This window comes from Astyanax mexicanus, chromosome 1, assembly GCF_023375975.1.
Source record: "Astyanax mexicanus isolate ESR-SI-001 chromosome 1, AstMex3_surface, whole genome shotgun sequence".
NCBI lineage: Eukaryota > Metazoa > Chordata > Actinopteri > Characiformes > Acestrorhamphidae > Astyanax > Astyanax mexicanus.
Window position 1 is genome coordinate 118,187,517 of NC_064408.1, and position 15,813 is coordinate 118,203,329.

General features: G+C 39.6%; 1 protein-coding gene and 1 long non-coding RNA gene across 3 annotated transcripts in view; both read right to left on the minus strand.

Moving 5' to 3' along the window:
- LOC125784414 (uncharacterized) overlaps nt 1-15,813 on the minus strand; it is a 182,683-nt gene that overhangs the window by 52,486 nt on the left and 114,384 nt on the right. The gene's annotated exons all lie outside the window — the stretch shown is intronic.
- Nucleotides 1-15,813, minus strand: part of LOC107196951 (raftlin) — a 181,854-nt gene that overhangs the window by 37,292 nt on the left and 128,749 nt on the right. For both annotated transcript variants that reach the window (XM_022679877.2, XM_022679876.2), the window contains exon 7: nt 4,094-4,200. In XM_022679877.2, the coding sequence (XP_022535598.2) occupies nt 4,094-4,200 (107 nt within the window). The remainder of the gene's footprint in view (nt 1-4,093; nt 4,201-15,813) is intronic.

A 15,813-nucleotide genomic window follows, 5' to 3' on the forward strand; every position in this document is an offset into this window, starting at 1 on the left:
ACACACACGCACACACACACACACACACACACACACACACGCACACACACATGCATTCACACCCCACAACCCCCCAGAATCAGCCTGAGCGTGACCGACTCAAGAAGAATCAATGCCAGACCCGACACAACATCTCATCAGAACAAAACACGTCTGGATCTTGCCCCCCAGCCCCTCTGACCCCCCGGCCCCCCAGCCCCCTGACCCATTAGTGCCACTCAAACAGGTGTGCAAGAGCAGACATGCCACTCACCACCACCTACCAACCTACCGCACCGTCCGTCTCTCTTTCCATTATGTCTTTTGTTCTAACACTTAAAAATAAATAAAAAATGGTACTTCAAAGGGTTCTACTAGGAGAAGCATTTATGGTTCCATAAGGAACCAAACCTGTAGATTGGTGAAGAATTTTAACACTAGATTTGCTTTACCAATTAAAAAAGGTCGTTGACGTCTCAGGTTCTTTCTGGAACTAAAAAAATTCATCTTCTACATCATTGCTCATGGAACTTTATACGGCAGATCATATCAGATGCTGTCAGCCTGTATGTTCCGGACTCTGAACTCTTTTTTATGGACTCCAGTTCCCAGAATGCACTCACACCAGAACTCTCACACACCACTAACCACATGACCATGTTCCAGCATTCCCTCTCACTCTCCAGGCTACTGATTGCTTTCACCTGCTCACCTGTGTATAGATACCCCTCATTCCTGTTTGTTTGTTGCCGAGTATTGCACCTAGTCCGGCTAACTCTCGTACAACACGTTTTATTGTTTTATTTATTCCATTACTGACCAGTTTTTGTCTCTGTTTCATTTTTTTTGCCTTGCCTATTCTCATGTTTATAGCCTAGTTGTCGACTATTTTTACCATTTTGTACCTCTCTTTTGCCTGTTCCCTATTATTGTTGGATGTACTCTGTATGACCCTGGACTGCCCTGGACTATTCTTGGTATGTTGTTCATATTTGCTGTCATTTTTTTGTGTTAAACCCCTTAAATAAATACTGTTTGGTACAGTCATATGAAAAAGTTTGGGCACCCCTATTAATCTTAATCATTTTTAGTTCTTAATATTTGGGTGTTTGCAACAGCCATTTCAGTTTGATATATCTAATAACTGATGGACACAGTAATATTTCAGGATTGAAATTCAGTAAGTCAGTAAAAAGTAGTTAGGAGTATTCAAATCAATAAAATGATAAGGGTGCCCATACTTTTGCATATTTAATGCATATTGCACATTTTCTGTTAGTACAATAAACCTAATTTCAATCCTGAAATATTACTGTGTCCATCAGTTATTAGATATGTCAAACTGAAATGGCTGTTGCAAACACCCAAATATTAAGAACTAAAAATGATTAAGATTAATAGGGGTGCCTAAACTTTTTCATATGACTGTAGTAACTCAAAATAAAGAGAGTATCTTAAAATAATGACTGACTATCTCAAAATAACGTCTTCCTATATTAAAATAAAGAGATATTATCTCAAAATAAAGCGATAGTATCTCAAAATAATGAGATAGCAGTTTACATAATAAAAATATAAAAAGTGCTGTTTTTTATTTTAGATGGCGGTAATGGACCTCTATACATTACAGACAGAAAACAGCATTCTTACATTTTTTACATGACTGGAGATAAGTCTGGTCTGAAATGGTTAAGGGGGTGTCTCCCACTAGTTACTGACAGTAGCATACAACCAGACTGGCACATGTTCAGCAGTATTCATTCACACCAGCGGTTCACTGTCTTTAACACTAAAACGGATAAAGCTACTGAATAACTGACATTAGTTTCACTATCAAATCATGAAAACAACAAGTAAAGTTTGATTAACTTTAAATGTCTTTGCTCATCTTAAATTTATTTGACTGAACTATAGTGTTTTATACCATTGCTTTGCTGTTTGAACTACACTTTTGACCAATACAACAATATGTTGTGGGGTCCATTTGCTTGGGGCCCCCAAATACCTTAAAATGGCCATTAAATTATCCTTACCATTAAATTCTGTTCTATTTAAATCAGGTTAATGCCATGCATCCCTTATAACAGATACTGTCTGATATCTCACAACACTTTGATAAGTGAGCGTGAATGAATGCTCACACTTCTTAAACTGAAATATACGTAAGTAAAAGTGTAAGGAAAGGTGTCATCACTATAACCTTTGGTTGTGATTACTGTTATTATCAAACTGTTATTATCACACTCATTTGAATAAGTGCTGCCATTATGCAAATAGCAGTTCTTTCAATGTCTTTCATGTGACAGTTTTTTTTTATTCCTTTGTCTCTTCTTAACTCTTCCCTCTGTACAATTGTTCTAATCTAAGGTAGGTTCAGAATAGCAACAATAGAAGAGATTGTAGATTATGGATAATTACTATATAATATACTATATATATACTATATAGACTATATAAACAGAACATCACTGACTAATTATCTATAATCGTCCTTATAGCACCATAAAAACCACTTACAAATATCTGATTTTACAAAATGGGTCAATTTTAGCCATATATTGGGCTATATTGGGAATGTTAACAGAGAAATGCATATATTATATAGATGTATTAAACACAGAGTTATCTGTTATAAGTGTTTATTTCTTTTATTGTTGATGGTTATGGATCACAGCCAATGAAAACCTCAAAAATCAGTGTCTCAGAAAATTTGAAAAATATATATAAGATCAATTGGTACTTTTGTCTGTATTGGCAATGTGCCACATCCTGCTAGAAAATGAAAGTGGACCAACACCAGCAGATGACATGTCTTTCCAAAACCATCACTGATTGGTGGAAACTTCACACTAGACCTCAAGCAGTTTGGACTGTGTGTCTCTCCACTCTTCCTCCAGACTCTGCTCCCTTAATTTACAAATGAAATGTAAAATTTACTGATGATCAGTGATGGTTTGGAGAGACATGTCTGTCATCTGCTGGTGTTGATCCACTGTGTTTTATTATCAAGTTTAAAGTCAGTGCAGTTTTGTTTTCCTACAAAATCTTACAGCACTTCATGCTTCCCTCTGCTACTGACAACTTTTATAGAGATGTGGATTTCATTTTCCAGCAGGACTTGGTACACTGTCCACAGTACTGGCAAAAGTACCAATTGGTTTCATATAATATTCTAATTTTTCTGAGACACTGATTTTTATTGGGGGTTTCATTGGATGTGAGCCATAATCATTAACAACAATAAAGGAAATAAATGCTTAAAATAGATCACTCTGTGTTTAATACATCTATATAATATATGAGCTTTACATTTTCAACTGAATTACTGAAATAAAGTAACTTTTTCAATAATATTCTAATTTATTGAGATGCACCTATAGTGTACTGTATATGGTCCTATTTTAGCAATCTATACGCGAGCCTTCTACTGTGCACCATGCAGCTTGATTTAGGGCATGTCAGTGTGTCTTTGCTGTCGTAACGACGGGAAAAGTACACCTTGCGCAAGTTTAAAAAGCCGTAAAAAGTGTCTTTTCTTGTAGGAATGTAATTTAAACTGTTGTCAAATTGTCTAAACCTGACCCAGATTGAATTGCAAATGGGTGGATTTAGCTGGTATAGGCCAACCAGTCAAAAGTATGGACACATCTCTTGTCATTTATTATATTTTATACTCTAGATTCTACTGAGAAGCACATTTATCTTTGAGGACAGATCTGCCCACTTTTGGTATTTTAAGTTTTCTCAGTTTCCTGAAGGAGTTCCTGGAGGTGCTGAACAATAGTTGCTGCTTTTCCATTACACTGAGAAGCTCCAGCCCATCCCAATGAAATCACCTCAAATCACCATCTCAGTTCATCAGGTTTAGATCAGGTGATTATTGAGGATAAACCCTTTTTTTACTGTTTAATATTTAAATCCATTGTGTCTCTTAATACTTTTCATTTGTTTAATATTAATCTACAATGTAAAAAACGAATTAAATAAAAAAAATTAAGAAAAACACAGTGTGATAAAGTGTGTGCAAGCTTTTGACTACTACTTTTGGCATTTTTTCCCCATGATTTTGTTCCTTTAAAGCCTTTTTTTTTTGAGTAAAACCAGCCAAACTCACGTCAAGGACGGTCCACTGTTCCACCACGATGGCGTCGTAGGTCGTGTTGGCGTTGGAGTCGCCTTCCTGGAAGACGAAGACGCTGTCCGTGACCTTCGGCAGCTGATCTGCGGGAGATAATAGTAAAAGTCAGAGATGCTCTCCAGCACAAGGGGGCATCAGGGGGCATCAGGGGGCGTCAGGGGTCCTCGTGGGCGGAGGGGTCGATTGGCTGGGATTAAGCTAAGGGGGGAGAAATCCGAGAAATCCTGCTGAAGTGAGACAGTAATAAAGTGTGGGAGGACGGAGAGACAGAGAGAGAGAGAGAAGGCAGGAGAGGAGAGAGGCAGATATTGAGAGAGGTAATAAAGAAGAAAGTGAAGGAGAAGAAGAAGAAGAAGAAGAAGAAAGAAGAAAGACACCTGGGGGTGCCGTTTGGCCCACTCCCTTAAAGCGGAACAGCTCTTTAACTGGTGACAGACGGCTCTAATTAAGAGCGTCCGTACGTTATGAAACATGAATATTGGAACGCTTTCCGTGTCATAAAATAAAGAAGCGGCGTGAAGCTGGCTTTCAAACGGAAGCCGTGCGTCTCAGGCGGCTCCCGCTGTCCCTGTGCTTAGCCCTGATTTAGAGCCAGCGCTGTGGATGCGTGCTTAATAAGCTCAGCAGGGCTTTCAGAGACGATGTACGGCCATCGGGGAGTCTGCTCCTGCGCCGTGCCGTAACCGGGGGTTAAATCAGGCTGAAATGATCCAAAACGGTGTTCCGGTACCCTCTGGATACCATGAAATAATAGGAAAGAAATACAGTAGCACCTTTTTCTAAAAAAAAAAAAACAACAACAACATTGCTATAAAGCTATAATATGACTTTTTGAAAAGATTTGAATATTGAATAAGGCCTTGTTTGCCTGGAATCCTAGTCTTATCCTAGTCGAGTTTACTTACAGTAACTATAGCTATGCATTTACCATTATCACCCACTGTTCTACATTAGTGGTGGTGGTAAATTACCCAACTGTGCAACTGAGTGGTTAAAAACCTTTCTGAAGCTCAGTGATTACCTGTTCAGCATAGAATAAGACAGCTCGCCCATTTTCATAGCTGCATCACACTGTATGCATGCTGTTGTGTTCTATACCTGGCAACCCTGAGTGTGGAATTGGGACTAGGGGAATGATCATGGTGAGAAAGGTAAGTGAGTCCATAACCCACAAAGAGTACCGTGACATACCATATAGTAACAAAATGCAGTTACAATTCCCACCTACTGTGCTGTCCACTGTGGGGGATAATGCCCTCTCTTTTTTCTAGATGTGTTTTGTTCAAGTGTGCTTTTCTGTGGATTTTCCTTGGGGAATCCCATTTCTAATGATGTGAGCTGGATCGCTGGGGGGCTATACCTGAAGGAAAAAGTCTCCACCAATAATAGCTTTGGTTCTTACTGATGGACTCCAACTGACATTTTGCCTATAGGGTCTATAGACCCATTGACTGTTCGTTCAATAGAGCATTGAGGCAGCCAGGAGCCACTGATAGAGACAGGGCAGAGCAGCACTAGGAGAAGAGCAGACATCTTTTCAAACGTCTTTTCTACAATCAACTGACATATTGACCTTGATCATTTGGCGCATCTAACCATTATTCCTGTGGTTTCCAAATGCTCCAAGTCCTCTGTTTTACACAATATATCAATCAATCAATCAATCAACCTTTATTTTGATATTTTTTATATCATGACAAAGAAAATAATAGCTAAATTGAATTATTTTAAAATAAGAGTAAAAAAATATAAAAGTAGATTAAAAAAAATAACAGCAGGATAAATACTTGTTTTATACCTTTGATTTCAGAAGAAACAATAAATGAACAGATATCCAATCACTTCCTGAGATAAGCTGATTGACTAGCCAGTAGAAAGAGACAAGGTCTCTACATAAATTGTCTAGAAATTAATTAAACATAAAAATAATATTCCTACAATAATGAGAAATTTTGGACTTATCGATCAGAATTATGTTGTTTTTTACGTCCCAAGATATAATTTCTACAGTGTCTTTGATGATAATGGACCTAACTAAGTCTTGTTTGCAGCAATTTAAGATGAATTACTGTCCTTTTTTTATTAAAGCAACAAAGTTGAAACTTGCATCACTATAGAGAGATATGGCCAATAGAATAAGACTTTATGGAGTACTAGACATATCTGCATCAAGCTACATGCAGTTACTCCAACAAAAGCAGGATAAACCCCTTGTTTTATACCCTTGACTAATTTCTTGAGACAAGCTAATTGATTTGCCACTTCTGTGTGTATGTAACAAGGTTTAAATAGGATCTCCGGTGGATTTTGCGTTTTACAGAGACTCTAAGACTATGTCAGAGGCTGAACTGCACTTAGCAGGGCATTACACATGTTGTAAAGTAACTTATGACGTTGCGAAGACTGTTATTAGTGTAAAAATGTCTCTATTTTAACTGTTGTCTATCTTCCTGCCTTCTGGTTTTGCAGTGCTTTAAGCCAATCAGATGTGATATATGATTGCATGTATGAATATGCATGAGTGAAAGCCAAAATCCTCAAAATCATTTCTCCCCGTCACCCCAAACACTCCTCCACCGGACTAAAGCAGGGTTATACCGGATCACCGGATCACAACTAGATTTTTTAAATGAATGAAAAAAACAAAACGATGGAATTAGACCTTCAAATATTAATCTATAAAGATGTATTGATCAGATTTCTGTTGTTTTCACTTCCCAATATATAATTTACCTAAATCTACAGTGTCTTTGATGATGATCATAGAGCTAACTAAGTCAGTTTCCCAGCGGTTTATAATTTCACATCATTCATCTTCCTCATCTCATCGTGAAGAGCTCCCCCACCTCTCAAATTCCAATTTAACCCCCCGCCCATGTCTCTTGTTATCCTGGGTCAAGCGTCCTCTCCCAGTGTTTGCTTTCTCATCCTGGTACCTCCGTCTCCACTCTAATGCTGTTTGTGTGCTGGTGTCTGCTCGCCTGAGCCACTCCAGATTTCATTAGGGAAGTCCGGGAAGAGAGAGGGGGGCAGGAAAATGAACGTGGGCCGGCCTTCGTCAGACAGACTGAAGAGAGAGAGAGAGAGAGAGAGAGCAATGGGAGGAACAGCGACCGCTTCCATTCTCCCATCAGAAAAACCCATTTAAAAGCTTACTCAATTGAAGACATCTCGCTGCCCTTTTCAAACAGGGGCCATTGTTCTGGCCACTATACATCAGATACGGTCGCCTCAGGGGGCCGTAATTGGAAAAGTCCACTCGGGAGATTGCCCTGGCTCTTACGGGCAGACGCCCACGTCTCGAGCGACGCATCTATAGCGTCTATAGACCCACAGAGTGTCTGGTCAATAAGGCATCTGACGGTCAGGAGATGCTGATGGAGACGGACAGGACAGGAGTGGAACAAAGAGTAGGGCTTGAAGGGCTGTGGTTAATGTGTATTTACACAGCTCTAGAAAAAGAAAGTTACTCTGATTTTGCTATTTTTAGATTTATGTTTGAGTAAAATTAACATTGCTGTTTCATTCTATAATCTACAGACAACCTTTTTCCCAAATTCCCAATAAAAAGATTTTCATTTAGAGCAAAATAGTTCAAAAATCAATATTTGGTGGAATAACCCTGATTTTTAATCACAGTTTTCATACATCTTGGCATCATGTTCTCCTCCACCAGTCTTACACACTGCTTTTAGATAACTTTATGCCGCTCTTGTCATGAAAATCCAAGCAGTTCAGCTTTGTTTGATGGCTTGTGATCATCCATCCTTCTCAGGATAATAGAAACAAAGTGAAAAGAGTCTTCATGAGGTAGAGTCACCTGGAATAGTTTAGTTTTATCAGAGTCTTCATGAGGTAGAGTCACCTGGAATAGTTTAGTTTTATCAGAGTCTTCATGAGGTAGAGTCACCTGGAATAGTTTAGTTTTATCAGAGTCTTCATGAGGTAGAGTCACCTGGAATAGTTTAGTTTTATCAGAGTCTTCATGAGGTAGAATCACCTGGAATAGTTTAGTTTTCTCAGAGTCTTCATGAGGTAGAATCACCTGGAATAGTTTAGTTTTCTCAGAGTCTTCATGAGGTAGAATCACCTGGAATAGTTTAGTTTTCTCAGAGTCTTCATGAGGTAGAATCACCTGGAATAGTTTAGTTTTCTCAGAGTCTTCATGAGGTAGAATCACCTGGAATAGTTTAGTTTTATCAGAGTCTTCATGAGGTAGAGTCACCTGGAATAGTTTAGTTTTATCAGAGTCTTCATGAGGTAGAGTCACCTGGAATAGTTTAGTTTTCTCAGAGTCTTCATGAGGTAGAGTCACCTGGAATAGTTTAGTTTTATCAGAGTCTTCATGAGGTAGAATCACCTGGAATAGTTTAGTTTCTCAGAGTCTTCATGAGGTAGAGACCCATTCCTGCAGTGCGAGGGAACTGAAATGTAGTGCACTCCGTCAGAATGACCACATGCATCATATGCACATTACAGCTCAGCATAAAGACCTTTCACTGTCAAGTGAATGATTTTGTCCCTATGATTGACTAATTAATTTTATTGACGAGGCTTTACAGCCTTTGAGGGAGGGTGGTCCATCTCACAGCGCACAGCAGCTGATGGAGTACCCCCACGCCCGCCCGCCGCAGTCATCCGGCTTTGACAGCATGATTTAAACATGTGCGTGAGAGCGCCGCGCGCCGCTCGAAACAGCTTATGTATATTTTAATAAAGAGCACAGGTAGCGCGTGGCTAGCTGTGCACCTGAATTGAATGTGACATTTCATTCACAGGCCAGGCTTTAGCATGGCTGGAGGCTGGCAGGGGTTGCTGGGCAGATTTTTTGTGAGGTCAAGGTTGGGAAAAATCCCATGTTTAATGCAGGATTCAGCTCTGGTACAGGTGTAGACCTTCTCTTAAAGATGAATGCCAGGCTTTAGTGGGAGCAGGTGTATCATTATTAGAATATTGTGCCTTTTTCCCCTTAATACCGTCAAAAAATGACAAGATTTTTTTTATTATTTCAGCTATTCATCATAATTATAAGTTACCATATTTTTATAAGATTACAGCTTAATCACTTTATATTGTCATATTTGACAAGGTGGACAATTTTATACCTTATTTTAACTACTGTGATATTTTACAGAGAAAAAGTAGACAGCTTAAACTTGCCAATGGGCTCTATTTTAGCGATTGATTTAGGGTGTGGTCAGCGTGTCTTTGCTGTCGTAACAATGGGAAAAGTACACCTTGCACAATTCAAAACACGCAACAGTCATGTAGTAATTTTATTAATTAATTATTAATTATTATATATTATAATTATGGGCGTGAAATGAATTAAAAGTGTGTCACTGGCCATTCCCTGTAAGTGCCAGGTGTGCTCTCACTTTGGCAGATTGCTATTTTAATGGCGCAGCGTTTCTGCATTTCTTAGCAGAGGAAACTGACCTGCTCATTCACTTTGTGAAGATACACCAGCAGCTAATTTAAGGGAACAGCAATGTTATTTTATTCTTTATTCTGTTTATTGTTGATGTAAAGTTTTAACAATTTAATTGTTTCCAATTTAATTGTTTCCTAGCGGGGGTATTTGTGTGGTCTGTCTGCGATGCAAAGATAGTAATGAACGTCTGACTGTAGGCCTTTTTCAGTCAGTGGTGCACATGTGTTTTCCATTGCCAAGATAGCAATACTATAGAAATGTACCTGAAAACACCTCACTTCCAGATCACCAAACCCATCAGAGTAGATATATTCACAAGCAGCGTTGCTATTTAAATGACACAGATGGAAGGTGTGAAAATAGACTGTTTGTGGGGTGTAAGATTGCAATGAGCATCGTGACTCTGCCTTGTGCAAGGTGCCAAAATAAGGACCCAATATGAGAAAAATTAAGTGAAATTAACATTATTATTTACTCAACAAGCAGCAAGTGTTTTCAGCCCCTTAAAGAAACTGTGTAATTGTTGTCTTGTCATTGATCTCACAGGTTACTTTCTTTTTAAAATGTTTAAATAGCTTGATATGTTTGTGAAAGTTACTAAATGAGTAATTGAAATGCTTAAATTATTTATGTGTTATTTAAGCACTTTAACCAGGCAACACTGTGGACACGGCAAGAAAAAACTTGCATCTTTACATCAAAGAAAGATGTATAAAGTGTAGAAAAAGTTACTTAAGTGAAAATTAACATACGTCTATTTGTGTATAGTAATGCAATTTAGGGTCACTCAGAGTAAATCTTGAAAAATGCATTGTTATGCTAATGTTATAATCTTTTTTGTGGACAGAACATTCTTGTTATATTGATACTGACCCAGGTGTGTTTTGTGTACATGCTACGTGCCTTCCACAGTTCTCATTATTATGTCTTTCTCTCTCTTTCTCTTTCTCTCTCTATCTTTCTACCTTTCTTTCTTTTTCTTTTCTTCCCTCTGCAAATTTAGCCTCACCTAAACTGCCTCATTTACGGGCAGATTTCTTTGTGTTCCCCCTGAAAAAGTGGAAAAAGAGAGGGGAAAATAAGTGGCGTTAGCTCCGAAAATTCCTTTCAGCGCGGTATAATACCTTATTGGAAATTCATATGCCGAATACCGGTGCCTGAGTGGCGTCTGAATATAGAAGGCACAGCATGAATAGTTATGCATATGAATGTCTCACAGCTGTGGATACTAATCCATTTCTGAGGAGGGTGGGGGAGGAACGGCGCCGAAAAGGAACCTTTTTAGTCCGTATTGTCGGTGTCTTTTCTGCCGGGAACGCTCCGCCGCGAGCCCCGTGGCGGTCCGCCTGGCTCCTGGCCGTCACATGAATTTTTAATCTCTTCCGTCTCCCGACGCAGCCGAACGGTGGGCCGAGGGCGCCGGATCTGCAAAATTCAATAAGCCGCTGATATCCAGCCCTCGCCGGAGACTCCGCCAGGCCCCTGCGCCCCCGCTGGTGCGCCAAGTCCAGTGCTAGGCCTTAAATATATATCAAACCCTCAAACACCCACCCACCCGTTTCTTGCCATGGAAACGTGTCCCTGATGGGAAAAGGGGGCAGGATAGAGCAGGTTTAGAGGGAGGAAGCTCCTAAGCCGCCTCTGCATGTCAGCTAGAGGGCGTCACAGTGGGAGGCAAGTGAGGAGAGATAGAGGCAACCAAGCAGAACAATGCAGGAGCCGTTACATCAACAGCACATGCCCAGAGGAAGACTTCAAGACTTCCAGAGATGGTGATGGTGGCGGTGGTGATGTTAGTGATGATGGGGTAATGGTTAAAAGCAGTGGACTTTTGATGGCCAATTTATTTTTCTACACATGACTAAATGTTAATGCCAATGTGATTGGTCAGCTGACTCCTTGTCACGTCCTCGCCCTGTTCCTGTCTGTCCTCGTGCCTGTGTGTTATTCCCACGTGACCCCTGCTCCTCTGTGTCTCCTGTCTCAGTAGTTTTATACCACGTGTCTTATTTGTAGCTCCGCCCCTTCCCCAGGTGTTCATTGTTTCCTGTTCCTATATATAGTCTTCCTGTGGCACTTCCTCTTTGCACTAACCCCTGTTGTTTGTCTCTCTCAGTGTTCCATAGCTTCTCTCAGTGTTTCCTTGTCTCCAATATCCTTAGTCCCTTGTTTCTCATTTATTTCTTCTTTTCACGTTTATAGTTTATTTCCTTGTTTATTTCTAGTTTATTCCCTTGTATATATATTCCCTGTTTATATATTATCATTATCTCTACTTGGTTTAGTTTTTGTTCTCTGGTTTCTCTTGTTAGTTTTGGTTTTTGGTTATTTGTTTATCAAGTTTTAGTTATTTAGTTCACTCCCTTGTTCCTTGTATATATCTCCCTGTTTTATGTTTACGTGTTTACTTGTTAGTTGTTTCTTTGTTTATTTGTTATTTATTTATTAAATATTTCTTCACGTCTTCCCTACACCTCACCATGACACTCTTTTTGTGCCAACGTGGCAAAAGTATCTCCATTCATTAGAGTAGATATAGGTAGAAGTATAGATACAAGTGTTTAAAATACTTTGGTAGAAGTTGAAGTGTAAACTCAAGCTTTTTACTCTTTGAGTAAAAGTGTTTAAAAAAGTACTGTTTTCAAAAGTACTTAAAGTATAAAAGTAAAAGTGAAAAGCCATTAAGAACATAAGTCCTATAGTGCACTACCCCCCCTCCCCAAAACACATTTTTCTAAAAGCCATAAGGACCATAATGTTATATTAAAATGTTAACGATGATACATTTGGGATGCACTAGGCTCCTTCTGCCCAGCAATCCCTACCAGGCCCCCGTCATATATACTGTACTTGTGCATCTCAAAAAAATGAGAATATCAATTATCTATTTTAAGTGTTTTTGTTTTGTTTTGTAGTTGATTATTGCTCACAGCCAAAGAAAACCCCAAAACTGGTTGAAAATCTGCTGTAAAATGAAATCCGCATCTCCATAAAAGTTGTCAGTAGCAGAGGGAAGCATGAAGTGCTGTAAGATTTTCCGGGAAAACAAAACTGCACTGAATTCAGACTTTGGTGGTGTGCTTCAGGTCTAGTGCTGAAGATCAAACTAAACTAGCTTATTTTAAGGTTATATTAGTGGAGCGCCAAGTGGCTCATCACTCTTAAGCACTCTAAAGCACTGCCACTATGACTGGGAGATCGCTGGTTCGAATCCAGGTCATGCTGCTTGCTACAACTACATTCTGTAAATAAGATCAGATGAACTTACACACATTCACACACTGTCCTGTAATGATGCTCTCTCTCAAAGGACGTTCAGTCTGTGTCACTTAGAGACTTCATTGGTTTTAAACCATCTGTGATACATACATTAGATCACCATGGGTTCTTTTGGGATATGATTGGTGGTTGATGCTTGTCATGCTTGTAGATTAGCATGGTCTGGTAAATAATTCTTGTAAACCAGCTAAACCATCAGACTCATACAAGAACATAACCTATACTGGCCAAAGAAAGCTAGGCCAGTCAACCAGCTCAACCACCATGAATCATTATGTTTCTGTTTTCAATAGGAAGGAAAGCTAAAGAGTAAAGACTAAAGATTAAAGTTTCTGGTCCAATATCCAATCTTATCTCAAAGCCACCCAGAGCTTTCAGCCTTGGGTCTTCTGTTTGGTATCTTCTTGTAGTCCTCTGGGTGCCATCCTATCATTGTAGGGGTAAATCCGGGGGCACGGGGTGGGATTTTCATCGTGCGTTTCTTCACCAGAAGAGCTGAGCTGATGTTTGCTGTGAGCCTACACATTCAAAGTGCACCAGGGAGACTTCCTCTCATTAGGCTTTCAAAGACTAGACTAAAAAAAAGAAAAAGCAGCTAAATTTGGAGCCATGTGGACCATGTGATCCGCGGCCCGATAATGCATGCATCTTCTTGCCTTCTCCTGCAATTAGACGCCTATGAAACAAGGAGAAGTAGAAGGAGAACACTCGCTCCCGTTGCTTTGATATCACGTCGTTCCTCAACATCTCCGCAGGACTCTTCAAACGCCGCCCTCCCCTTTTCTCACTTCATCTCCGCCTCACTTGGCTTTAATGCTGCACCTGCGCTCGACTCCGAGCCCGGCGGGTCCTCCGGCGCTAATTGGCGGGGTTATCCTGAAGTATTTTCATTTTTAAGAGCAGGTAGGTGATTTATATTCGTCCTCAGCGACTGCCGGAGCGGTCCGGGGCTGCCACGGGGACGTCGTCCGGCACGGTTCCATCACGGCTGCTCGGAGCGAGGCTCTTTTTGTGGAAATTATCTAACGAGAAGTTGACGTTGATGAATTGCTGTTGTCGGAAACATCCTGGCGCCATATTGTTCCCACCAAAAGGTCTGAAATGTTCTCAACGATGACAAATGTCTTCTTCTAAACGCAGTCCCTCCTGCGGTTTTACCCAATCGCACAAAACCCCACACAAAACACCGGGACAAGTCAAATCGCTTAAAGCTGTTCCTCCTTAAAGGGTAACTAAACCTATTAAACCCTAAAAAAAGCTAAAATGCTCAAAAAAAAAAAAATGGTTCGCCAACCTAATTTTGAACCGGTTTGCCGTGTTTCCACCAACAAAAGTAGGTTCCGGAACCAAGAACGTTCGTTCGCAGCGGGAACCAAAGAATACTAGGTACCTCAGCGCAAACCATGACGACATATGTGGGCGTGTCAAAGGATGCACAGTGGTCTGCTGAGAAAACACAGTTTTGGTGTGCTCCGGAGTTTTAGGATAAACTTGAAGGGAGAACTAGGAAGGAGAAACAAGTGAAAAACAGGCTGAAAAAGCTTAAAAATGGACTGGAGCTGGGCGGGGGAGTGTACCGGCATTTTTTGATGCGCTAGACAATGTACTGAGCAGAAGGTCAGCTAACAAAATGACTGGGGCGCTGAGTTTGGCCACAGCAGCGAACCAGTGAAACCCTGGCTCTCCGACTCCGCCCACATCCGCCAATAGTGCCGATACATTTACTGATGTGACGTTTTGACGGTTCCACTAAAACTGGTAGAAAAGCGTGGGCCGGTTCACTAAAAAAAGTCTGAATGTAACTGGTTCAAGAACCAGAGTTCTTTTGGTGGAAAAGCGCTATGGGTGATGTATGGGTTTAGAGATGGGGCCGAAGGCAGAGAGAGCTGATTGGGCTGATGAGCAGTGTGCCCCTGAAAGTGGTGAGACCCATATGGTTATTGGTTATTGATTGATTGATTGATTGCTTTGCATATAGTGAATGATGTGTCTGTGTACCAAAAAGGCAACACGGAAACATCATTTTTGCTTATAACAAAAATGACCACAACTAATGATTGTAGGTGACACCTCTGTTTATAAACTTAGCAAAGTATTAGTAAAATAGCAGTAAAATAATTTTATCTTCTGCATTAACGGGCAAGAAAACATATTTACAATTTTTCATGGAAAGTAAAATTAAAGTTAAAATCTTTAACTGTATGAAAAAAAAAATAATGAAAATGTTTTAATGGAACGAGTGTCCTATTCTTTTTACTCCAAAATATACATTTTACTATAAAATGTAGGACAAGGCAGTTGAATATTTAAATCTGTTCGACTTGTAGCCGTGTTATATTTATTATACTCCTGTTTTTATTGCTTTATTTATTTCATAGAATCTTTTAATGCGTATAACACTGGTGCTCACTATCTTTGGTGTGCTACCAGCAAATGTTTTTTGCTTGTTTTTTTTTTTTTACTTTGAAACCAATAAAACATTTAATAGAAAAAAGAGCAGAAATAATAAAACCACAATAAAAGTGTTTTTAAAGGTTAGGAAATGTGTATAACATTTTAAGCACTGCTTGTATGTTTCTTTATTTCAAAAGAACACATTTCAGCTATTTTTTAATAGCTTTTTTAATAGAAAATGCATTCAAATAACACCTTTTGTTTCCGATGCTTTTTTTGATTGCACATTGAAAATGCATTGTGAGCTCCTGGCCGCCTGCACTCGGGTGAACCTAATCTCAAAAGGCGTAGCGGCGCAATGTTTAATTATTGAGATAGAAAGTAAAGCAGGGTGCACTAATTTCACAGAGTTAATTGTATGTTATTATAATTGCTGATACATTCATTTGCAGACACCTTAATGATTTTAATGTTATAATCACTTGCAAAGCAGTGGAACAGAATGCAGAAAAGGGATCAACACCAGCGCCCTACATAAGCACAAAGCAAAGAGAAAACACCGTATTCAATCAACATTCAATCAAAACTG